This window comes from Lissotriton helveticus, chromosome 4_1, assembly GCF_964261635.1.
Source record: "Lissotriton helveticus chromosome 4_1, aLisHel1.1, whole genome shotgun sequence".
NCBI classification, from domain to species: domain Eukaryota; kingdom Metazoa; phylum Chordata; class Amphibia; order Caudata; family Salamandridae; genus Lissotriton; species Lissotriton helveticus.
Window position 1 is genome coordinate 512,001,684 of NC_136063.1, and position 26,603 is coordinate 512,028,286.

Consider the following 26,603-nt stretch of genomic DNA (forward strand, 5'->3'; position numbering starts at 1 on the left):
ACACAGGCTGAGCAGCAAGAAAGGAGAAGACCAGAATACAACACATCTCCCTCCTTCAAAACAATGAACACAAAAGAAAGCAAGAGAGAAAAAATACTGTATGCCATGAATATGACAAGGTTAGAATTTCCAAATAAGCACTTCAACAGGAAATAGATGGATGATTACAAATCTAAACTGCAAATTACATCACACACACAGGCTGAGCAGCAGGGAAGGAGAAGACCAGAATACAACAGTTACTTGGCTGGAAATATTGAATGTGGTAAAGCTGCTCCACTTGCACTCCTGTTTTGGCCAAATGCTGACGTTTATGGCCACAAGGGAATAGGAGGTTACAAATAGTGAGGGCCTAAGTCTTTGTCTCTTCAACTGTTTTGTGAGTACGGATTGGTGCTTTTAAGCAGGAGACTGACCTCCTATTTGTAGCAGTAGTAACAAGGAATGAAAAAATACTGATGGAAACTTCAAAAATACATTTAATAGTTTAGTTGGGTGTTTACTTGAACAGTTCATGTGTCACAAATTAATTTCTGAATATTAGGCACTAGTTAAAGGTTGATCAAGTTAATCAATCCTAGGTAAAATTACACAGATTTATTAATTACAACTGCCAAATTGGCATGCTCGGCTGAGGAGGGATCTTTCGACATTTGACATTTCCTGCCAGGAAGGATGTGCCCGTCGATAGCATGTTGAAGATTAAGCTATATCCACACATCTTGTCTGCATCTCTTTCATCATTGACCGGATCTGGCCCGGGGAACCGCAGGGCATCTGCATCTGGTCTGAAGGGGTCTTAGGGCTTGTTATAATTTTTATCAGGCAGTTCATTAACTTTAACTCTTCTCGTGATTTTTTAAATTAGATTTTAGTTTTAAAAATCAGGTCATTCTTTGAAGTCTCTGATGACGCAGATGTCTGCGTAATTAGAATCGGATTCAGAGCTTTGGGTTCCAATGTTAGACTGTTATCTGTATAATCTTGTCAGTTTCGAAGGAGTGAAGAAATCAGTTTTGATGGAGTGATGAAAATCAGAGTTTCGATGGAAAATCAGTTTAAATGGAAAATCAGTTTTGATGGAGTGATGAAAATCAGTTTTGATGGAGTGATGAAAATCAGTTTTGATGGAGTGATGAAAATCAGTTTCGATGGGGTGATGATACTCAAGGGAGGAGAAGCCATGTGGGAATCTGTCTTGAATTCTTCCTGTGCTGGTGTGGCTGTCAATATAGCAGCAGCTGCAACACCTGGAAGTCTTCTGGAATTTTCAGTCAAATTTGCAGAAGAGGGAAAACGTACCTCTTTGGGTCTGGTTTTTTGTAACAATTTCCTTTCATAATGCCAATTAGGAAAAACCACTAGCATAACGTAAGCTGTTACGCTTTTTGGAGGGTGAATGGTATAAGGATGTTCAAGAGTTGGAAGTGGTCCTTGGGTACTTTTTTCAGCGAGATCATAAAACGTTTAGCCTCTCCTCCCTGAATATTCTTTCGGTGCATTTGAGTTCAAAGGTCACGTGGCTTTTTGGCATAGGATTAGCACAGGCACAAAGCTCTATGAGACTGTAGGTCGATTAGAGGCACTTGTATGTGATCGTTTCTACATAGCTTAACGTTAAAAAGTGTTGGAGGGAACATGTTCCATAAAGAAATGTACAAAACTCGCCTAAACCGAAATCACAGGCTGCCACCCAACCTCAGTCTATTATTACATCTTGGGCAGAATTATATTTAACATTCTATCCATAAGGGATGATCTATATGAAGGAGAAAGGGAGACAAGGGTTTAGTAAACACAGAATTAACAAATTAGGCATTTACTTTTGTCATCAGAATGTTCCATGTTCTGGAACCCTCTTACACCCAATTCCAGCTTTGAAACTTATGTCTTCAACAAATAAGGACACCAAACGTGTATATTGCGTCAAGCAAGTAACTACCAGTTAAGTACATTCAACAAACTGAATTGGAAATACATGTTTACTTGTGCTAAACCATAGCTTTCAGGCCTAGGTTTAACAACTATATTCATATAATATGTCACTATCTTCTTGCTACTGTTATCTGGCTTACATTAGGAAACAATATTCTCAAGCCTTCAAATACTAAATACCTTGATCTGCTGGCCATCTCAGAATGCCTTCCCTAGACTTGCAGTCTTTCAAAGTCACTATCAGAGTTTTTCTAAGGCCCGAAGTATTATCACCCATAATACCTTTATATTAAATTGTATTGCAGGTTTCCCTTAAGTCAATCACTTTTATGACTCATATACAAAGAAATTGAATAATTATTTTTGGTTTTGGGACAACAATACAATTTTCATTTATGATACAGAAAGCGTTTGCATTTAGCTGGACAGACAACAGATGTTTCACTCTTTTTGGTCTTATGGCATGCATACATAGGGCTTTTTCAAGGCTGGAAAAACAACATATATATTACATTAAAGAAATAAACAAAACTAGTTTTCTTAGATACGTAATCAACACTTGTGTTGCACTTCAAGCATGCGTTACACTTGTGGATATAAAAACTGCAATTGAAAAGGGGGCCTATAAGACTTGGGGGCACTCGGGTGCTTCTTTTTGAAGGTATACGTGGTACATATGGCCATTTGGGTAGCTCCTAGGTGGTCAAAAAACATTTGATTAGTATTAATTATAATATCACGCACATGCTTAAGTGAGGGACATAGGGGGGTGGTCAGTAGGGACTTTAAGGTTGAGTTCCCCAAGTTGTCAACACAATAAAAAAAGGCGATTAGCCAGATGGTTAACTAATGTACTTTAAGTAAGTCTATTTTGGGCATAGCAGTGGTCAGTGCTCGTATTTGTACATATTGTGCCTGTTTCACAAGGGTAAGAAATGTCAGGTATGGGGAGAGGAAATGTAGTAGGTGCTGAAGTAATAAAGTGTTAATTACCATTATAATGTACTTTTGGTAATTAGGATCTGCAAAAAACCATATCAGTGAGGTAATGAACATAATGGAATTGTCTCTTTGGGTTCTAAATAATATTAAAAATGAGTTGCGAAACTGGAAATAGGTCTCCCAAATCATAGTAGCCATTTATATGGTGGCGGATAGTTTCCAACAAGTGGTAACTTTTCCCTGATGGTCCTAGCTGTGGAGTTAAGAACAATAAATCTGTACTTATCTATACGCAGTTGCTCCTTGATATTTTGGTTTTCCATATTTTGTTCACAATATTGTGGCCACTCAATATTCTACACTCAGTCAAATGCGTTTTAAGGCATGGGTAAAGTGGGCTATTGCCCATTGTACCCAGCTTCTAAGGGGCCCCCTGGGGAAGTGAACTTTCTTTCTAATTGGCTGCTGCCTATTCTATTTCTCTATCTCAATCTGCCTCTACCACTGACTCTATATGCCCGGTGTCATTTTAAGGATTGTTTGGATTACAAGAAATTTCAGTTGTTTCTGTCTAAAGTTTAACAGATAATTTAGCATTGTTTAGCATCATACGTTCTTGAATTAGCAGGAAATAGCTAATAATAATATTCAAATTTGTTATGTAAAGGTGACCCTAAAATATAGATTGCTGGGGGCCCCGTAGATCCTTATAATGACACTGCACTCAGTATTGAGGACTACAACCCTCTATTGCTATTTAAGTGGTTTGTTCTCTTGTTGTTTTGTCGTCCTATTTTTGTAACGTTCCACATTTCCTAAAGTCAGTCTGTAAGAAACAAAACTGTGACATAGAAATTATTTTGCTATTTTAGCCAGCTCTTTGTGCGCTAGAGGGATAGTAAGAGAGGACAGACTTTCCACAGGCCCTCTTATTTTAACTATGGAGAACAGCTGTAACAACGCGGGGATTACCCCGCACTGCCATTACAACGTGGGGATTACAATGAAAGTCGTTACAACGACTTTCGCTGGAGGGCGCTGTTGGATAGGGAATAGTTTAATTTTCTATCCAACACCTTCCCTACTGTCAACGTGGGCTGGAGTTGGAATAGAAAATTAAACTATTCCACTATCCAGCGCCCTCCAGCGAAAGTCGTTGTAACGACTTTCGTTGTAATCCCTGCGTTGTGATGGCATGCGTGGTAAAAGCCTGCGTTGTATCGACATACAACCTTTAACTATTGTCACTAATTGTAGCACATGCTGTACTACAGAAATGTATACCCAGTGATGGTAAGGTGTGTTGTTTTTGCCAGTGCTCTTTTTATTAAAGTGAACATTGTACGATAAATTGCTTATATTGAATGATAATCATGCATGTTGAGTGAAATGCAGTGACAACTGGAACAAGCATTGACAACTCCAAGAGTTCTGGGCTTGGCAAGTTGGTGGGGTGGCTATTTTATTTATTGCAAGCATTTACCAAGAAAGTAATTCAAATAATGGAGAAAAAAACATGCTATTACCTGACAGGGTGGCTATGTGCACATGCGCTTCCTTTAAGGCAAGTTTAATAATAATCGGATTCAGAAAGCAGTTTAGTTTCAATGCACAGCACAGGGAAATTAATCGTAGTTGGTGCAAAGCAAAGCTATTATTGGTGTTCAAATACTGTCACATAAAGACATAGTTTTAAAAAAATCAGATGGCTAAGAGAAAAACACATTGCAGCAACTTCGTTGTACTGATCTTGTGCTTACTGTCTTTATTGCCTGGTTGTTTTTCGCTAAGAACTTCCATTCTCTGATGAAGGACTCTAATCCTGCCTTTAAGCCATTATACCAAACTGCAAAAATAAATCAAAATAAAACGTAAAAGTTGACATAAATTAGAACTGCTCGTCCATTTGCAAACAAGGATCTTTCCCACAACGATCTTCTGTCTGGTGGCTGATACACTGTGTGTGTTTGAATCTTTTCAATTTATATTAAAATGCTTACTTTTAACAACAGAATGCTTTTTGATGTTCTTTTGTGTTACACTGTTTTGTACGGGAGTCATGAGTGTGCATCGTACAACTTATCAAAAATATAATTGGAATTATTGATCTACTGTGCCTGTTAAAGAAATGTTTAGTTCCCGTAAATGGTGCTGGGATTTTTGTGTGGAGATGCATTATGTCACCTTTATTTACCAGGCTTGAAGATGAGCTCATTGAGCTGAGTATTTACAGATTAACATCTGTTCCTCTCCACCATCACTCTAATAGCCTGCACAGCGCCTCTTCTCGGCTGAGCTAGATTACAGGGATGCTGCGTTATAAATTACTTCAAACCATAACAGGCCATAAAAAATGCAATTCCTGGCTGTCGTTACAAATAGGGGATAATGCTAATCGTGGCTGCTTCCTAATTTTACAAATGGCTTTGAAAGGGCATCGTCCGTTGTGATTCGCTTGTCTTCCCGCAGCGCCCCCTCCTTTATAGGTTTAGCTCTAATGATGATTTACTGCTACCCATTTATTATTATTATTTTGGTACCCACTGGTCCAGACCGTTTGAACAACCAACTGAACCAAAAAAAGCTATGATCCCTATTTCCATTTATGGCTAGCTGAGGGCCGGGCAGCCTGGATTGAAGAAACATCCTCCATCGGCCACGCCATGGTGGATCCACCATATTTAGGGTTTCACATTGTTTACGGGTTAAACTGCTACTGCCGACATGGTGAGACTGAGATCAGTGAAAATTAGTAATGCCGATTAGTCCGCCATGTTACGAGGTCACGGTGGAACAATCAGCGTTTACCTTGTTCTCCAGCAGATTGCAAAAGAAAGCATTTAAACCCTCCAGGGTCTCCTAGATAAATACATCTCCCCATAATTAGCCCCATCGCCACCAGCCTGTCGTCTTAATCTCCACTGCCCAAGTAAAATAAACATTCAATACACAACAGAAATGCTTCCGTAAATTCTATCACGATAAAAAAATAGCTTCCTTAGGCCTCTAAAACGTACTGAATCCTCCCAAAGATGTGTAACTATCAGTAGGCATGACTAGAAAAAATGTAACCAATTGAAAGCAAGTCCAGGTTGTACTTCTGACCTCTAGTTAGAGATCCTCAGGGCCATCCTCTTCTCCACCCTCACTGGTGTCTCATCCTTCTAGACCCAGTGCCCCCCCCCCCCCAAGACTGCAGAAAGTATAACATCCTTACAACCGTCAGTTTGCCACGGAACATCTAAGCCGAAATTCACGCCTCCAGCAGTTTTTCCTGCTGGCTGACTACAAGAAGCGAGAGTACCCGGGACTGCCAAAATCAAGGACCCTGAGGCCTATCAGCGGGGAGGACCCTAACCCTTTCTTCCACGCTCCTGACATGTATCATCACTGGGCGACCTGTATGCACATCTTTTTCTTTCAGTTTCATGATTGTTTTCTTCAGGCACCACATCTGTTGTTAAGATTTCAGAAGTCATCCTCTGAATGGCACTGGGTCATAATTCCCCCTCCCCCCCCCTACTTCATGCACAACGTGACTCCGTCTGTGATTTTTAGGGATGCCTAGGCAGCACTTGCGCTGTCTCTTCAACACATGCTGTATTCAGGATTTGTGGATAAAGCTCCACTTACTTCCCACCCATCTTTTTAAATGGCTCCTGTCCCTGCCCTTTGTAAATGGTGGCTTTTCATTGTTAATTAGGCTTTGTAGTCCCTCCTTAGTACAGCCTTGTCTCTTCTTGTAACCTCCCATGAGGACAGCTCCTATTACATGTGTTGTTACGCCTGAAGTTTTAATTACATCCTCAAGGCACTACTTTCCTAAAGTGGTACAAAAGAGGGTGGTGATGGACAGAGCATCTGAACCACTCAAACACTCACACCCAGCCAACAGATCTGGGTTTAATCCATCACCGTTCTTTAGCCCACTCTGCCACCCCAGTTCAGACATGGCCATATGCAAATCAGTCTGACCCTGTGCCTCATGGGAACAGTCCAGCCCGAACTGCCAAGCCATGCCTTCCCTGGACCGGAAACAAGCTTCCGAGGACCGGTTTCTGGCATCACCACCCCCTTTTGTACCACTACTTTCCTAAAGGCCTTCAGACAGGAAACTCACTTAGTCCTAAGCTAGATTGGCAGTGATTACTTTACTCACTAGCACATCTCACATTTATTTGAGACCTTCTATAAATTTCCCTTCATCAGCTCATCATAGAGGACAACCTAATCTGGAATTAATATATTAATTACTTTGTCACATTTCAAAGCTAATAATTGTGTACATGGACATAGCTATTTAATGACTTGCATGCATTGCATTATGGGTAGGGTAGATTTACCATATCTTCAAAGTTTATGATTCCATATCTTCAAATGTTATAATGCTCACTAGGGACTTCCAGGCACAACTTGTGCTACTGCACCTAGACAAGCAGTGCTTGTGCCTTGCTCACTGGGGACATCTAGGTGCAGCTTTGCTGTATTGCACCTACCATGTCTCATTTATATTAGACCGTCTCTAAATTTCCCTTCATCAGCTCCACATAGAATACAACCTTATCTGGAATTAATATAATAAATATTCATATTTGAAAGCGACTAATTGTATTTGTACTTTGTACTTATAGTCGTTGCTTATGAGAAGCAAGGCTGGCAGTAACTGTTCCTCTTTTACTGCCAACCTTGCTGTTCATAAGCAATGACTAAAAGCACAAAGTGTGTATTTAGGCACCGCTTGCAGGTTTTCAAAGCACATAAATAAAAGACATTGGGCCAGATCGAAAACACTAAAATTCGCAGAATTTCAGCGTTGGTGTTCGCAAATGTAGCACACAAAAACCCCTTTGCAAAATAAGGTATTGCAAAATTTGCGATTCTCTATTTTGCAATTGCATTTAAGGAATCGCAAATTGTGATTCCTTAAATGCAATGTAAGAAGCACAAAAGAAAGTGCGATTTGGCCTTAAGGTATCGCAAATTACCACCAACTTCAAGTTGGTGGTAATTGGCGATTTCCTTTAAAAAGCACCTCTGCTTTTTTTAAAGTGCCATGTGGCACACATTCATGCCCTTAGGGCATGTATGTGCGCCACATGTGCAAACATGCACATTTCAGGGGTGCAACAGGGTGTCCCTCTGGAACCCTTGCACCCTTGAATTTGCGCACACAATTTGCGACTACCTATTGGGTACTCACAAATTGCGTGGGCAATTCCAATTCATTCCTATGGGCCTCTAGGCCCATAGGAATGAATAGGAATGTATTCCTTGATTGCGAATCACAATTTACAATTTTGCAATTAAGGAATATCAAGGAATCGCTAAAAATATTGTGATTCCTACCTACATGGCATTTTGCAAGTCCTTAATAGCAATTCCCTAAAAATCGCTATTAAAGACTCGCAAAACTGCTTTTACCTACATCTGGCCCACTGTCATTTACAATGGCAATAGCTCAAATTCTCGATATGCAAGACCTATTGAATTGCAAATGCTTGTTTTAAAATGTTTCACTTTATTTTCCAGGAAGCAATTCTTTTCCATCTAGTCCAGCTGCAGCCGTTTTTGGCCTTAAGGAAGTGGCATGTTGAATGGGCTAGAATAACTTCAAGTTAGTCGATAATTAAACTATTTTAGTTAGAACTGTACCTACTACGAAAGGAAAGAAGAACCATCCTCCCTTTTCCCAGTTCACCTTGGACTTCCAAGCTCTCGTTCCAAAAAAAGTGCACACTTTGAAGACGATCACCTTTATAGCCCTCGCATGCATAGTGACCTGGCCGTTTTCGGTCATCTTCATCACTTGGTACAAGTGGACGCCTCCCTGATTAACACCAAACTAGAGTAGGCCAATTCTCTGCTATTGGGGAAATTGGTTGCCAATGTACGAGGTGGCATTATGCCAACAAGTATGATACTGTTTTACTCCTTATCCTAAAATAATCACACATAACATCACAGATGACATAATCAATATCATCACTAATGACCTCTCATTATGTCGATGAAATCACTGATTACATCGCAAATGACGCCCCAATGAGATATAAGTCATAAATATGACAGCGATTATGCCATTACTGAGCTGTTAAGAATTTTCCAAGTAAAAATGTGTATTGATCTTGTGTAGCAAGATTCCTGACGCAGATCTCCTACCATTTTTGTATACTTGTTTGCCAGTCTTTAGCTGATGTTAAACATTGGTGGTTATTAGTGTGTGGTGGCACGGTAGTCGCTGCCAATGTTTAAGTTCAGCAAACACATTCTCCAGAATTAACAAACATGTAGCTCAAATTATGATTCCAGCACCTACCATTGACAGCACTGAAATTATGTTGGAAGGGTCTCTCTTTTCATGAGTTGTACATATTGTGATTTCGATTTCTTACCTATTGTTTTTGTCCCTCTTTTAAAGGTTTTAACATCTTTGAATTCTGGTTTCAGGAAATCATCAGAAGAGGCAGAGATGGATAAGGTGACTGCTGCCATGGTACTAACCAGTTTATCCACCAGTCCTTTGGTTCGAAGTCCTCCAGTGCGGCCAAATGGTAAACCAATAATGTTTTCTTTTGTGGGTCTGGGATGCAGGGAAGAAGGATGTAGTAGGGATTCCTTTTAATTTTATAACATTATTGATAGCACATGATTCCCACCGTGAAAATTGTTTACATGCCTGTGTTTTCTCTGCTGTGCTTTATGTGTTTTTTGTGCAAAGTGTGACTTAAGTTAAGCATGATCCGACATTGCATTTCCTGAAATATAATTTGGGACATAATTCACATTACATTATTCAATGAGGAAGATCTGCTTCCTTAAGATAACCCCCAATGCAGTTTGCTTCCTCCTCTGGCCATGCCTTCACAGTGGAAGTAAAAGGTAGACTCACTCATAGCAAGCACTTTTTTTATTTTTATTTGTGTGCTGCTTTTCTTTGAGGTGGTACACCTAAGCCCTTGATCAGTCAGAGGTCCCTAATTTCTTCATGGATTCTGATAGTGGGCTAGGTAAGCAGTGGTGATTGTGATGGCTCACACTCCTCTTCCCGGTTCTCTAGAGTGACAAATAGCTGGGCACTTTGCTCAATATGAATCGTACTGGTATTAGGGGTGTGCCCCAGGAGTTAGTCGATAACAGCAACAGTAAAAATAGTAGTAGTATGCTGGAAGTAGCTGGCCACAGACCTCCCTTTCTCTCTGCTGATGACAACAAAAACAAGTGTTAGGACGCGGGAGCCGCAGCACCCTGGAGTAGAGCTTTCATCTGCAGCAGAGACACACTCAGCAGGGCCTTAAGGCTTGCATGTAGGCTGCTCTGTTCTATCCTTTAAAATGGCTCCCAATTTGAACTGGTTGCAGGTTGCTTCCTCGGTATTGACTTGAAGTTCATCTCAAAGACTTAAGTGCTCACCCTTGACACAAATGAGTTACCTGCAGGTCAAAGGGTCAAGTCTTGACAAGGCCTCTTCACACTGTGGTTCAGATCATGTGAAGACATTAAGCAATCTCATATTTTAATGGGATAGAATGGTTGCAGGACTGTTATGGCCACCTGCGTATAACATACAAGTAGCTGCCATTTGGGGACAGTGGTGTACAGTATTCTCCCTTTTTCATTCTCACTGCTGGATGGTGTGTTTTTGCAACTTGGTTTCTCCAGGATAAGTTAAAAGTTAAAAAACACTGTTCAACTGTCCACACTAAATGGGTAAGTTTTACTTTCACAGAGTGAATTTTCTTTTGTCTGCATAAATCTTGCGGTGCGTCTGACTCAAAATCATCAGGTGGGCAGACCTTGAGTTTGGCAAACAGGGTACTCTGTTGCCAATGCTACAGAGGTCCCTGGCTGCCAAACTCTAAATCAGCCCCTGAGTCTCACCTAATGCAAATCGTTACTGACCCTGCTCCTCATGGGAAGTCCATCCTGAACATTTGCCATCTCACCCATTCACCCTGCGGCCCACTGCTTTTGTAGTTGGGAAATTTGAGATGTACTCCCCCCAAATCTCACTGACTAAGCTACACCCATGTAGGAAGCCTCCCTTCCTCCCTTTGCATTTTTTGACAATGTTCCCTTCCTTCTGTGTTGTTGTCAAGGGCCCTTGGCCAGCCTGTTTTATTGTGATGGTGAACTACAAACTTGATGCAGCTGTTGGCCTTTACATTTGGGCACGCTCCATAGGTATAGTTCTAGACATGTAAAGTGAGTTTTATGTACTTGCAGAGGTGTAAGTAGTGCACTGGCCACCTAGTGGTTTACGCAAGGCCTGCCATTTATAGGTTTTAGTGGATGTTTGCTGTTTTTTGTAGCCTCTGGATAATTGTGGACTATAGGTGCCATCAAGACTGCACTTGCAGATCCAGTAACCTGCCAACTCCTAGGGGTATTAGTACAAGCACCATGGCTTGTGGTCAGTCCTGTTTCCCACAACAGTTGAGTTATGTTGCTTTTGATTAATTAGGAATGGTTATCCAGGGTACTTCCCTTAAGCAATGTGAGCTTGTCAGGCTTCTCTTTCTTGCCCTGGAAGCACAGACGTAGGGTTGAATTTGAAGCACCAGTTGAGACCTCTTCTCTTTGCACTGTTATTGGTGGCTTTGGCAGGACAGGTGGGTCTTACACCTAAAGTCATATGCATGCAACTTTCATTTTGTGTGTGATCTTCTTTGGGTACAACATCATGAGCTCAGTATGACAGTGTTGTCCTCTAGAATACATTTCTTCCCTTCTGCTCATGCTCTGGTGGAGAGTTCTGGGGAATAGATCATGGTTTATCTTGCCACTCCCACCTGTGTCTGACGCCATTGTTAACCTCAGTGGTGGAAAACTGCTGTTTGAATAACATTTTATTGTTTTTGGTGCTTCATCGCTTGGATTCTGTTGGGTCCGGCTACATTTGGACTGGCTATATTTGGGAAGTCTGGCCTCTTTGAAATGGAGCCTCATTTGAGCCAGTTCTGGCCTTCGGCTTGCACAATTATAATGGACTGGCCTGGTGCAGTAATTTTGGAATATAACGGTATGGCCTCATTCAATCAATCATTTGCATTTGTAAAGCGCGCTACTCACCCGTGGGGGTCTCAAGGCGCTGGGAGGGGGGGGGGGCAGTGCTCAAAAAGCCAGGTCTTGAGCTGCCTTCTGAAGGAGAGGTGGTCCTGTGTGGCGCGCAGGTGGCTGGGAAGAGAGTTCCAGGTCTTCGCTGCCAGGTAGGAGAAGGACCTGCCCCCGGCGGTGGCCCTGCAGATGCGGGGCACGGCTGCCAGGGCTTGTCCTGTCGAGCGCAGGGTGCGAGGAGGACAGTAGAAGGAGAGGCGGTGGTTGATGAGTTTTGGTCCGAGGTTGTGAAGGGCTTTGTGTGCGTAGGTGAGGAGCCTGAAGGTGATCCTCTTGCTGACTGGGAGCCAGTGAAGTTTCTTCAGGTGTCCGGAGATGTGGTGGTGGCGGGGGATGTTCAGGATGAGTCGTGCGGCTCCGTTCTGGATTCGTTGAAGTTTCTTCTGTAGCTTGGTAGTGATGCCGGCGTACAGAGTGTTCCCATAGTCCATGCGGCTGGTGACGAGGCTGTGGGTGACGGTCTTCCTGGTGTCGGTGGGGATCCAGCGGAAGATTTTGCGGAGCATGCGGAGGGTGTTGAAGCATGCCGATGTCACCGCGTTGACCTGTCTGTTCATGGAGAGGGACTAGTCCAGGATGAAGCCGAGGTTGCGGGCGTGGTCGTTGGGTTGGGGAGTGCTGCCCAGGGCGGGGGGGCCATCAGGATTCGTCCCAGGCGGTGGGAGTAGGGCCGAGGATTAGGACCTCCGTCTTATCGGTGTTGAGTTTAAGCCGGCTGTCTGTCATCCAGTCCGCTACTTCCTTCATGCCTTCGTGTAGTCTGGTTCTTGCTGAGGTGGGGTTGTTGGTGAGAGAGAGGATGAGCTGAGTGTCGTCGGCGTAGGATATGATGTTGAGTCCGTGTTTGCGTGCGATGTTCGTCAGGGGGGTCATGTAAATGTTGAAGAGGGTGGGGCTGAGGGAGGATCCTTGTGGGACGCGGTAGATGACTTCAGTAGCTGTAGATCTGAAGGGGGGAGTCGGACTCTCTGTGTTCTTCCGAAGAGGAAGGAGGTGATCCATTCCAGGGCCTTGCCTCGGATGCCGGCATTGTTGAGGCGCTGTATTAGAGTACAGTGGCATACCGTGTCGAAGGCTGCGGAGAGGTCCAGGAGTATGAGTGCCACGGTCTCTCCCTTGTCTGTCAGGGATCTGATGTCGTCTGTGGCTGCGATGAGGGCGGTCTCGGTGCTGTGGTTAGCTCTGAAACCGAACTGTGAGTGGTCGAGTGAGTCGTTGGATTCTAGGGCGGTGGTGAGTTGAGTGTTGATGATCTTCTTAATCACTTTGGCGGGGAATGGGAGGAGCGAGATGGGCCGGAAGTTTTTGAGTTTGGTGGGGTCTGCTGTAGGTTTCTTTAGGAGGGCGTTGAGTTCGGCGTGTTTCCAGTTTTCGGGGAAGGTGGCGGTGGTGAATGATGCGTTGATGACGTCTCGTAGGTGGGGTGCGATGATGTTGTTGGCTTTGTTGAAAATGTGGTGCGGGCATGGGTCGGATGGGGATCCTGAGTGGATGGAGGTCATGATGCGGGTGGTTTCCTCGGTGGTGGTTGGGTTCCAGGTGTGGATGGTGGTGTTGTCAGTGTCGGATTCCGGAGGTGGGTTCGTGTTGGATGTGGAGAGGCTGTTGTAAATATCGGTGACCTTGTGGTGAAAGAAAGCCGCGAGGGAGTCGCAGAGACCCTGAGAGGGGGGATGGCGTTGTTTTCAGCATCGGGGTTAGAGAGTTCCCTGACGATGCCGAATAGTTCCTTGCTATTGTGGGCGTTGTTTTCGAGCCTGTCTTTGAAGGATGATTTTCTTGCTGCGCGGAGGAGTTGGTGGTGTTTGCGGGTGGCGTTCTTGAGAGCAGACATGTTCTCGTCGGTCTGATTGAGGCGCCAGGTTTTTTCGTGGGTGCGACATTCTTTTTTGGAGTCCTTGAGGGTGGGGGTGAACCAGGAGTTTTTCTTGTGGTTGTCTTTGTGTACCTGGGTCTTCAGGGGGGCCAGGAGGTTGGCGCAGTCTGAGATCCAGTTCGTGAGGTTGGAGGCCGCTTCGTTGGGGTCTGCGGTGCTGGTGGGTGGGTTCTGGGAGAGGGCTGTGGTGAGTTGTTCGGTGGTGACTCGGTTCCATTGTCTTCTTGGTGGTTGTTGGGCGTGGTGGTGTACGGCGGGTTTTTTGAAGCTGAAGTGGACACAGCTGTGGTCCGTCCAGGATAGTTTGGTGGTGTGGCTAAAGGATATGTGTTTGCTGGAGGAGAAGATCGGGTCGAGTGTGTGTCCGGCGTAGTGGGTGGGGGTGTTGACCAGCTGTTTCAGTCCGAGGTTGGCGAGGTTGTCCAGTAGGGTGGTGGTATTGTTGTCGGCGTGGTTCTCCAGGTGGAAGTTGAGGTCCCCTAGGAGTATGTAGTTGGTGGAGGGGAGTGCGTGTGGGCTGATGAAGTCTGCGATGTCTTCGCTGAATTTTGTGCGAGGTCCCGGTGGTCTGTAGATGAGGGTGCCTCTAAGGGTGGTCTTGGGGTCGCTGTGGATTGAGAAGTGGAGGTGTTCGGCATCGGGGAGCGTGTTGTCGGTGTTGGTCGTTATGCGGATGGAGCTCTTGTGGACGATGGCGATGCCTCCTCCGGTGTGGTTAGTGCGGTCTCTCCTGATGATTTTGTAGCCGTCGGGGATGGCTATGGCGGTGTCGGGTGCCGAGGAGGGGTTCATCCATGTCTCGTGAGGAAGGCGATGTCCGGGGTTGTGGAGTCGATGAGGTTCCATATTTCTATGGCGTGCCTGTGGACGGATCGGGTGTTGATCAGGATGCATTCGAGTTTGTTTCCGGGGGAGTTGTTCTTGTTGGGTGCGTTGGGTGTTCGTAGGCAGGTGAAACGGCAGTTGCGGCAGGAGAAAGGTCCGTGGGCTCGCTTCGGGGTGGCGCGGCAGCAACCCGGTGTGCGTCCGCGGTTGAGGGCGGTGAGGGTGGTGGTGTCGTAGATCCGGCGGGGGAGGGTGGGGTCACGGGGGCCAGGGGTTGTGGCGCTGGGCGCGGTCCAGGCGCGGACGGGCGCAGACGGGCTTGCCTTAGGCGCGCCTTCGGCGGGAAAAGGGTGGCGGGAGGGCCGAAAGCAGAACGAAGGGGAATCTGTGGGGAGAAAAAACAGTGAACAGACACAGACAAAGATGGCAAAAAAACTAAGGGGAATCTGTGGGGAGAAAAAACAGTGAACAGAGACAGACAAAGATGGCAAAAAACGAAGGGGAATCTGTGGGGAGAACAAACAGTGAACAGAGACAGACAAAGATGGCAAAAAACGAAGGGCAGCTGTGTTCTTGTTTTTGGCCAGTTCTTCCATGATACTTGTTTCCCAACCTGAATCAAAGGGATTCTTCAGACCGCCTGTTCCCAAGTTGCTGCTGTTCTTTCTTAAATTCCAATGGTCCCTTTCAACTTAGATGTGGTCCACCAACTGTCAAATCTGGTTCAAAGATTTTGGCCTGCCAGTGTTGGCTTCTCTTTATTAATCGGTGTGCATGTTTTTAGATTTTTTTTGTACATGTCCCTCACATTAAAATGTACAAACAATATTTCATCATTTTCCTTGGCAGGAAACAACCACGCTTTTGATTCCTTACCAAATTTATTAAAGAGGAGCATGGCCTAAATGAGGTACATTTAGAATGGCTTTAGGGTGCAGCAGTGGACAATATACAATTTGTTGGTTAGGTGTAGGTAACACACACCTCATTTTTAGGTTGAGCGTAGCGAAAGACCTATTGTCGGCGTGTTCGGGGGGAATCTGAGACAGCGTTGGTGCACGAGCCTCTGCTGTCTCAGATTTGCCCTCGAGGGCGCGCACGGCGCCATGCACATCCCCTGCCTCGCATTCGCAGCATCTCTCAATCACACACAGTCACGCATGCGCACACACATTCCCACGCGCACACACTCACCCCCCTGCCCCCAGTCATACACACACACAGGTAGGCACGCACACACACACACACACACACACACACACGCATGCACGCACCCCCTCCCCCACAACTCACGGGGCTCACGCGCACACACCCGCGCAGACACACATATCCCCCCCCCCCACTCACCGTGCTCTTTTGTCACGTCGCCTCGCTGAGCGCCTTTTCTCCGGCGCATCTCCACACGCGGGGCACTTCTCTGGATCTTCACGCTACCGCGGGGCTCTTCCTCCATGATGGGAGCCCCGCATCAACGAGCAACACCGGCCTCTTCCGGCTGCGTCACAGGCCCCGCCCATGTCACGGGCAAGGATGCCTGACTTCCTGGTTAGTACTTTAGTTTTGCCCTCACGATAACACATTCTATCCAAATCCTTTTCTTTTCCAATCAACATGTAACAGTTTTTTTGTCCAAATGCATTTTATGTTCAACTTTCCGAGTCTCGACAGTCTTGCAGTGTTTCTCTGGCGTCTGCGTCTCCATTTCCCTCCCCTGGCTGTGACTTTACCGTGTCATCATTCATGCGCCTCTCATCTAGTTCTTTTTTGTATCTATTTCTTAATTTTTCCTTCTCGGGACCACAGTAACTTTGTGTGAATTTTATTTGCCGTCCACGGCGCAGTCTTAACTAGGGAGAGAGACACACCAAGTGACGCGCAGGGAAGGGTACTGAGAGACATCACAGTTTCCTCCCGGTTCTCTGCTGTGTTCATTGGTGCATTTAGCTGTGTTAGTGCACTTAGAAATCCTCTCGAATTTCACCATTGCATTCGTGTTCCCCACTTCTGACTGACGAAGCGAAACTGATCTCTACAGATTTTCTAGAAAAATCACAGCATCACAGGTGTGTGAATCACTGCTCTGAAACTACTTGACAGTGTGCGAGCCCCCGGCCATTGCACTGTGATAATTGCAGTTTGTAGCAGTTTCAGTAACTTACAAGCATGGGAGCGTCCGGCCGCTGGTTCAGCTGTGTGCATTCCTGGAATTGTGCGTCACAGTGATGGCCCATGTTCAGCAAGACGTAACAGATATGTGCACGTCCATCCAGCGCTCGGAGGAGTCATCACTTCCGGAGGAGCTTTAACTAGGCAAGTGGGATTCCAGAAAAAGTTACCATTCCATTCCCGTGAATGCAGTTCACGATCGTTTCAGTAACTCACAACAAGTAAGGAAGTGTCACCATCAGCTGGTCAGCCGTTGCTGGTAAATCTGTGAGCCTTCCTGTTCCTGTCAATCTGGTCATTCTCTTTCTCCACACACAGTAGCTGTTCAGATTTGGGGTGGTCAGGGGCACCCCAAGCCTCAACAGGTCTCTGCTGCAGGGTCATAACCCCCTAAGCTATATTACAAGATTGTTAACTTTTGCCCTACAGGCAGCACAAGGCTCTCTGCAACACAAGCATTCCCAATGCAATAGGTCTCTCATTTACGCGAGTTTTAGCTATTGACATTGTAAATGTATGTATGTATTGCGACTTATATAGCGCACGTATCACCCGAAGGCATCAAGGCGCTTGCTTAGGGAACCCGTCCTGGTATTCCCCTGTGAGATACCCCGGCAGGGTATCCACAAGGTGAAAGCCAGGCATCCCGCCGCGAGGGGCCGTAGTGGAGATTAAGCAAGCTATTGCCCAGAGTCGCAGAGTGTGACCCCGTGAGTCGAGTAGGCACCGGAGCGAGAATTGTCGAGTCCGTGGAATTTTTGAGCCCGAGACCCGCCGAGGCGGGGAATCGAACCCTGGTCCACGGCCGATCTCAGCTTCCGGGTCTGCCGCCTCTAACCACTGAGCCACGCTTCTCCACTTGTGCGTTCATCTCTGATGGATATATGTAATTACATCGCATACCAATATCACGCGTGCCTTTACAACGCGGGTATTACTATGCGATGTCAATGACCACAACATGCCATTATATCACAAACGTTTACCACGACTATGCCTTTAACACACATGCCATTACAACGCAAAGGCATGTGTGGTAAAGCTATACTCGTGGTAAAAGTTTGCAAGTTAAGTGACTCTACCCTACCACTGCACAACACTCCCCCGACCCCCAGTCCTCTCCCTACAATAACACTACACTACCCTGCACGGCACCTCCAACACTACCCTAAAACACTACACTACACAAACACTACAACACTACCCTAAACCCTAAAACACTACACAAACACTACAACACTATCCTAAAACACTACACTACACAAACACTACACTAAACTCTAAAACGCTACACTACATAAACACTACAACACTATCCTAAACCCTAAAACACTACAACACAAAAACACTACAACACCACACTAAACCCTAAATCACTATACTACACAAACACTACAACACTACCCTAAAGCACTACACTACACAAACACTACAACACGACCCTAAACCCTAAAACACTACAAAAACACAACAACACTACCCTAAAACACTACACTACACAAACACTACAACACTACCCTAAACCCTAAAACGCTACACTACACAAACACTATAACACTACCCTAAACCCTAAAACACTACACTGCACAAACACGACAACACTACCCTAAACCCTAAAACACTACCTCCAGCACGACCCTGCCCCTACCCCTTGTCCGGACCCTACACTGAAAACTACCCTGCACGACCCCCCGACACTACCCTAAAGCCTAAAACACTACACTACACAACACTACACAAACATTACAACACTACAACAAAAGTAACCCCCACCCCAAGCGCAATCCCACGTACTTCACTCTCCTTGTGGTTCCTCTCTCCTGCGTTCGTGTGGTGGAGGGGGGAGGATGACGTCAGTTGCTGCGGAGACACATTCAAATTCCCTGGCTGCTTGCGATTCCTGCCTGCTTACGTTGTTGTGAGGAAACAGCCTCAGTTTCCTGATAATGACGTGGATAGCCATTACATCGCATGCGTTGTGAAAGCGCATGAGATGTAGTGGCATGCGTAGTAATGGTTACGCGTTGTTACATCACATGCGTTGTAACGCATGCATTGTAATGGCATTGCGTGGTAAAATCCGCGTAGTAATTGCTGTTTCCCATCTCTGATAGTGTCATCCACTTGTGAGGCTCCAATAAATGAGGGATGGTATAGCTCTCCATTTTCTATCAATGTTTTAACAGGTTTCCCTCTTTGTAATTTTCAAGAGTACAATATAGCCCTGTCTACTTCTTGGACCCACGAATTCCCTTGGATGCCCTTGTGCTTACTAGGCATACTCTTTCCCTAGGACTTTCAAAATTTCTGATTTTTCTCTAATCTCTTTTGGGTCAGGTTGGGTTCCCTATCTTTTATAGGTTGTGCCCACCTTTAAGAGTTCGATCATTCAAGACTTGTTTGGGTGTCTGCCCCTTTTGGGTGGTGTTACTGGTGGTTTTCACTCCTTGGTTGTTGACCTTGGTTGGAATACATGACTCTCAATGTCTTGCTTGCACTCTTCCCTTGATGTTTGGTGTGGTAAATTGTTGTACTATTGTGGGCTGCCAGTTCGGTACAATATGGATCGCACTAAGATGATGCTGATTGGGTACATACTTGCTAAGAAAGGATGGACACGTTTGAGGAGAAGGTAATGGACAGATTACCTACCCCTTATCTTAAATACTTCAATTCTCCCATACTTTTCCCAACACGTACAATCACACTCTCCATTCGGAGTCTGGGCTTGTGTGTTATAGGTACGTGGCGTTCGTGGCCAGAATAAAGGACTTCGGCAACATTCAGGAAATGTTGTACTTCGTATAGTACTGTTGTAGAGTGCCTGTCTTGAGGAGATGGATTCTCTTGAGTGAGTTAGTCCCGGGACAATAAAAAGGTAATCGGAGTAATGAATACTACTCGTAAGTACTTCAAACGTTTTGAATTCGAAGGTTTTGTGCACCATGCTTGTCGAAGGTTACCTTCACCATTCTGAAGTCATTTTGGCTTCCTCTGAATTAGTGCCGAAGTCTTTCAAGCCACATGAAAGTAAACTGAGAAACCTCTTCAGTCATTTATCACTCTTCTGTGCCCCTTGCATTCCAATAGCAAAGTGCATGGGCAAGATATTGTTCCCTTTAGAATGAGCCACAAAAAAGAAACACTCAGTAACCACAACTGAAGGTCGTTTACAAAAAGCTGTGTGTTCTGAACACTGAAATTGCTATACACGTATAGCAACATAGGCCAACCTGAATGATTGCTTCAACGAGGAAGGCAGGGAGCAGCAATTGTGATGTTCTGTTTTATTCCCAGACCAATGGGTCAACCCTGTTTCCTAGAAGAGCTTCAACGTCTGTTATTACTGATATCTGCCATCGGCTTAAAAACAGGACAAAGGGAGTTGAAAAATAACCTTCAAAGATAATTCCAAAATGTCAAGCCACAGCCGAACGTCGTTATGGAAAACCAATTTAAGGGTACCCTGCTGTTTCTGTTTGCTCCCAAGATCCCCAGATACTTTATAAGGTACTACTGCTTTGGAGAAACGTACCCCACATCCCCAGATACTTTATAAGGTACAACTGCTTTGGAGAAACGTACATCACTAGAATCTTAAACTGAAGAGGAGTGGCTCATACAAGCCATGGAAGTAGTGAATATGGTTTCTTACCAGTTTTATTTAATTGTACTTTCTCACATAGATCTCGTGTCATCTTATACCTTTGCTCAGGAATTGTTCTGCAACAAACGTTTGAAAAATAATTTTCAAAATTCAATTCTGAAAGTAAACTTAAACCCTCAAATTATTGCGGACTCCCCAAATGTAAACATTATTTTGCTAGTTCTACTGCTGCAGGAAAGAAAATCGGAGTAAGGACAAAAAAAAGTATAAGAAAAGCCTCAGTACTGTGAGATATGCTTGCATGCATCATCACATATTCCCACCTATGCGCTCATGCCAGCTTCTCCTGCAATAGTTCTCCTGTCCAGATTGCCCACATTCCTCTACCCTCTGCTGCCTGTCTATCAGCTGCCCTCTGTTTGTGACTCCATTGCTCGTTTCTTGCTCTATTTGTCCTTTCCTTCACAGTTTTGCCTTTTCTGCTCGTTTCTCTGCCCTTTGTTTTGTCTTTCTGCCCTCTGTTTTTTCCTTTTTTGCTATTTTTTCTGCGTTGTTTGGCCAATTTTGCTAGTTTTTCTGCCCTCTGTTTGGCTTTTTCTGCTTATTTTTCTGCTCTCGCTTTTGCCTTTTTCTGCTTGTTTCTACCATTTACTTCCTCCTGTTGTTTCCCTCCTCCCTCCACCCAGCACCCCGCCTTCCCCCAGATTTACGTAATGGAGGCTGCAGCGTGACCCAATTGAATAGGCCAGTTTTTCTGCCCTCTGGACTTTTCTGCACACTTTTTTTCTGCCCTCTGTTTTGACTTCTTCTGCTTGTTTCTTCCCTCTTCACGCCATTTCCTCAAGCCCTAGCTTTTTAAAGGAAACTTCACACCCCAGCGCCCAGATACCCCCAGGGGGCCAGTGCTGCACTCTACAAATGCTGATTGATTACGCTACAGTATGCAGTGTGATGATATAGATGCTAGGTGGCATTTTATTTTTCTCTTTAATTTACAAATCCATGAGGACAGACATCCTTCTTATATATTACATTTTTTTTTATAAAAATAGCATGGAAGGGCATTTTATTAAATGAAGTGGCCGGGTAGCAAATTTTAGCTGGTGGGCTTAGGGAAAATATAAAATACAATTGGAATTGGTGGGGAACAAGAAATTATAGGAGCAAAGGATGCCACCAAGTTGTGCTGCATGGAGGAATAATGGACATGGAGGGACAGGGAAGCAAAGAAAGAACTAGGGAAGGGAGGTTGCACAAATTAAAAAATTTTTTTTTTAAATAAGCAGGATTGGGAGTGATGGGGGATGCAACAAATTTACTAGGTGGAGCAACAAAGAGTGCAGGAGGTGGGGTTATGAGAGGGAAACAGTACACACAGAGACATTAAGAAAACAAATACACTCCCATGAAGTGCTAAAAGCAAAAGTTCATTAAATGTAAACTGTGGAAGGATTCATGTAATCTAATCTAGAGGATGATAAAGTAGCTGCATTCCATGGAACTGACAAACACAAGAAGATAAAGGTAAATCATTGAATAAGAATCAAGCAAATGAGATTGATAAACCAGCCAGTTATAAGAAGTGGGCTAACCCAAAGCCCACTGCAAGTTTTGGAGTTGTAAACAATAGGTCTTTTGACTTTGGACAGCTAAAGCTGTCTGAGGTGAGACTTAAAAAGGTGTAGATTCAAATGTGTGGATTATTTAAAGAGCAGAGTGAATTTGAGTATTCTCAATTATCATTATTTTTCATCTGGTACTTGTAAGAGCCGTAAACCATCAACTTGAGACTTATAATTGAAAGGGCCGTTGAAGGTTGCCGATTTTGAAGTGAGTTCTATGTCTGCTGTGAGTGGGATGGCAGTAAGGGGCGTATTCTTTTATTTTGACCTTTCTCTGGTCTTTGTGTCTTGACGCTTTCTCTTTTTTTCTCTCCTCATGTAAACTCAAGTATTATTAGTTGTCCAGCTGACATTGTGGGCCAGATCGAAATGTCCTTTCATGCTCTGCTCCAGTGCAAAAAGGAGCTATGCCCTTAATTCTGGTTTCTTGAGTACTCACATTAAATTGAAATATCTCCAATCTAATTTATGATTTTCTAATAGCAGACATCGGAAACACAGACGTAATTACTGCCCTGTGTGTTGGCTTGCTACCTTGACCAACACCAAGGTTTACACTAGTATCCCGTTCCACGGGAGCGAAGAGAATGTCTCCTCTCTTTCTCAGAAATACAACTCTTAGTATGAAGTTTCAGAATTACACAACCCAGAGTTAATATCTCCAAAAAATGAAGGGACCAAGAGGAACCATTAGAGAAGTCCCAAACACAGCAAATAATGGGAAGGCCAGTTCCCGCCAATAGGAAAGCTAGGGAAAGAAAGCGACAATAAGAGTTTTGTTAATAATAGCAATCTTACATCTTGAATATTGCCCTTACACTTATAAATAGTAATTGTGCACTCTTCCACACTTACCCTGTATAGAATTGGTGGTACTTTGAAGAATGGTCTCTTGAAATCAACAAAAAAATTGGGAGCAATCCTTTTATGAGCAACACTAGAAGGAAATCCAAGTATTGTGTTGTTCTTGAAGAATATCTCAATGTCTATATCCACAAAGGCAAGTTCATGCGCTCCTGCGCTGGTCTCGAGGAAAGAGGATTGCTGTCATTAATAAATAAAAACAACCAGGAACAAGAATCCCAGGCTTCGCGCTACCCCGCTATCCAAACAAAAGAAATATCACCCACTGGGCTAAACAAAAGCAGGACTGGAGTAAGCCCGAAATACGGACTGCTGATGTAGGAGGCGGAGCGTCCCCCGAAAATGAAGGGAGGTCGAGGAATCACAAAGGTGCGGAGCAGGAAGGCAAAGGCAGCTGACTTAAATGTACTCCAAAATGCATGCTATCTAAAGGTGCAGACTAGCGATTAACACCATGCGAGTAAACAAAAAAGAAACGAGAAATTAGAAGTGCTTCCAAACATGCGCTGACAAAATGCCGGTCAGGGATAAGGGCGGGGAAGAAAAGCACATCCTAGCGTTTTCTGAGAAAGAACAGCAGCAACGGGAAAATCCAAACAAAAAAGCTCAGTCCAACTGGACTCTAATTGCGAAGCAACGTACAAAAATGACTCGAACTCTACTGAAGGGAATTCAAGAAAGTTCGAACAGTTCACAGGAAACAAGGAAAGCAGCAAACGCCGGAAAGCCAAGCAATTAGTGAATGCAGCTGCTGGCTTAAATCCTCCCCCTCACCTGACCAAACCAGAGCAGTGTGAGAGAGTGCACAACGCCCCCTTTGCCGCTTTGCTATCTGGGAGATGTAGTTTGAGAACCCCACTTATAGTTTGACTCCTAACAGTTCTCCCCCCTAATGGCCGTCTCACAGGTCTGGGTTTGGCGGGGTGAAGTGCATGAAATCTCCGTACCAACAAAGGTGCATGTACATTTTCTGCAGGCTCCTATGTTCTATCCTCGGGCGTATATCCCACCCAATCAACTGAGTATTGTAGTCTACCCTGATGCCTTCGAGAGTCAACTATACTCCTGACTTCATATTCCAATTCTTCTCCCACTTGAATTGGAGGAGGTGGGGTTTCGGGGCAAGAAGGAGGAACATAAGGTTTGATTAGAGACATATGAAACACAGGATGTATCTGTAACTCGGATGGAAGTGCTAATTTTATTGCCACAGGATTGATTATCTTGCTAATAGTATAAGGGCCTAAATACCGGGGTTGTAGTTTACGAGGACCCGGTAACCTCAGATTTCGAGTGGCTAACCAAACCTGTTCATTCACCTTATAACTAGGTGCAGTTAGTCTCTGTTTGTCAGCTTGTTCCTTGATTCGGTCATCCTCAATTAATGGCGAGCTTTGTCCCAAATGGATAAGAGAAATATATGGTGGTCTAGGACTGCAGGTGTATGTATGTCAGCTGAGGGTAGTTCCAAAGGGAGAAATTTAGGATGGTAGCCAGAGATAAAATAAAAAGGTGATACCTTAGAGGCGGAATGTGTGGAATTATTATAGGCAAATTCAGCCAAGGGTAGAGGCTGGACCCAGTTACTTGTAATGGTGCTGAGTAAGCATCTTAGAAATTGTTCAAGGGTTTGGTTGGTCCTCTCTGTCTGCCCGTCTGTTTGGGGATGGAAAGCTGTAGAGAGACGATGGTCAATTTGGAGAGTCTTGCATAACCCTTGCCAAAACTTGGATATAAATTGAGGATCCCTATCTGAAACTATCATGGAGGGTAGTCCATGAAGACGAACAATGTTTTGGATGAAGGCATCCGAGAGTTCTATAGCTGTGGGCAATTTTTTGAGGGGGATAAAATGGGCCATTTCAGATAACATATCTCCCACCACTATTATAGTAGTATACCCGTGAGTGGACGGAAGATCTGTAATGAAATCCATGCTAATGGAGGACCATGGACTGTTAGGTACAGGCAAGGGTTGCAATAAACCAGCAGGACCGCAATGTAAGGTCTTCTGTCTGGCACAGGTAGGGCAGGCTTTAACATACTCGGTAACATCTTCAGTCATGCCTTCCCACCAAAACCAGCGCAAACACATTTGTAGGGTCTTCGTAGCCCCAGGATGAGCTGCCAAAGGTAATGCATGACACCAGCGCATTATTAACTCTCGAGTTTCTGTAGTGGGGAGAAATAGTCGACCTTCATGAAAAAACAGTCCGTCTTTAATCTGATTTTTGGAATTGATTAGCCATTCATGGGGATCTAAAGACTCTAATGCTTTCTCTAGGATTGAAAAGAAAGTGTCAGATTGGGTTTCTTCTCTTTCCCCCACAGCAATGAGCTTATATTCTGGAATAATATGTATAGGAACTTCTATAAAGTTCTTATGTTCCTTCCCTAGACGTTATAAAGCATCTGCTTTACCTTGTTTCACACCCGGTCGAAACTGGATAACAAAGTCGTACTCACAGAAAAAGGACACCCACCTCATCTGTCTAGGTGTAAGTGCTCTGGCTGTTCTGAAATATTGAAGATTCCGATGATCGGAATAGATGGTGATAGTATGAGGGGACCCTAGAAGGTAGTGTCTCCATTCCTGAAAGGCCATCTTTATGGCTAGGAGTTCCCGTTCTCCAATGGTATAATTTTGTTCAGCTTGTGATAATGTTTTGGAAAAATAAGCTATAGAGTGTAAATTGCCCATAGCGATATCTCGTTGTGATAACACACCACCCACTGCTTATTGTGAAGCGTCTGCTTCTATGTAATACGGTTGGGTTTCATCAGCATGGTGTACAATGGGTGCTGAGGTGAGGCTGTCTTTTAAGGCTTTAAAGGCAATGTCTGCTGGTTGGTCCCAATGAAACACTACGCTTTTTTCAGGAGTCTAGTGATGGGAGTGATTAAATCAGAAAAATGACTAATGAACCTCCAATAGAAGTTAGCAAATCCCAGGAATGATTGTACTTCTTTAACATTAGAGGGGCTAGGCCAGTTGGTGATTGCAGATGCTTTATCAGGGTCCATATGTATGCCTTCTGGGGAAATGATGAACCCTAAAAAGGCCACTCTATGGGTGTGAAAGTGACAATTCTCTAGTTTCGCAAACAGATGCTGTTCTTGCAGTTTGCGTAGAATCAGACTAACATGTTGTACATGATCTTTCTCATCTTGCGAATAAATCAGAATGTCGTCTATGTAGACTATAACAAAGACGTCTAGGTATTCTCGTAGTATCTCATTTATAAAAAACTGAAAGGCTGCAGGGGCGTTACATAGACCAAAGGACATAACGCAGTACTCATAAAGCCCAAAATTTGTCCTGAAAGCCGTCTCCCACTCATCTCCTTCTCTGACTCTGATTAGTGATATGCTCCTCTCAGATCTAGCTTGGTAAAGATGGTGGCTTTTCTAACTTGATCTAAGAGGTTGGAGATGAGTGGAAGAGGATACTTATTCTTAATAGTGACTTTGTTCAATGCTCTATAGTCCAAACATGTTCTCAAACCTCCTTCTCTCTTGGGAATAAAAAAGAGAGTGGAGAAGACAGGAGAGGTGGAATGCCGAATAAAACCCTTCTTTTACATGTCCTGCAGAAAGTTATAAAGGTATTTGGTCTCGGGTTATGTGAGGGTATACACTCTGCTTACTGGAA

General features: G+C 44.3%; 1 protein-coding gene across 1 annotated transcript in view; it reads left to right on the forward strand.

The window, feature by feature from the left end:
* The window catches only part of ZNF704 (zinc finger protein 704), a 657,857-nt gene that overhangs the window by 385,736 nt on the left and 245,518 nt on the right, over positions 1–26,603 (forward strand). Inside the window, exon 3 of the mRNA XM_078685607.1 lies at positions 9,325–9,428. Within this exon, the coding sequence (XP_078541733.1) occupies positions 9,325–9,428 (104 nt within the window). The remainder of the gene's footprint in view (positions 1–9,324; positions 9,429–26,603) is intronic.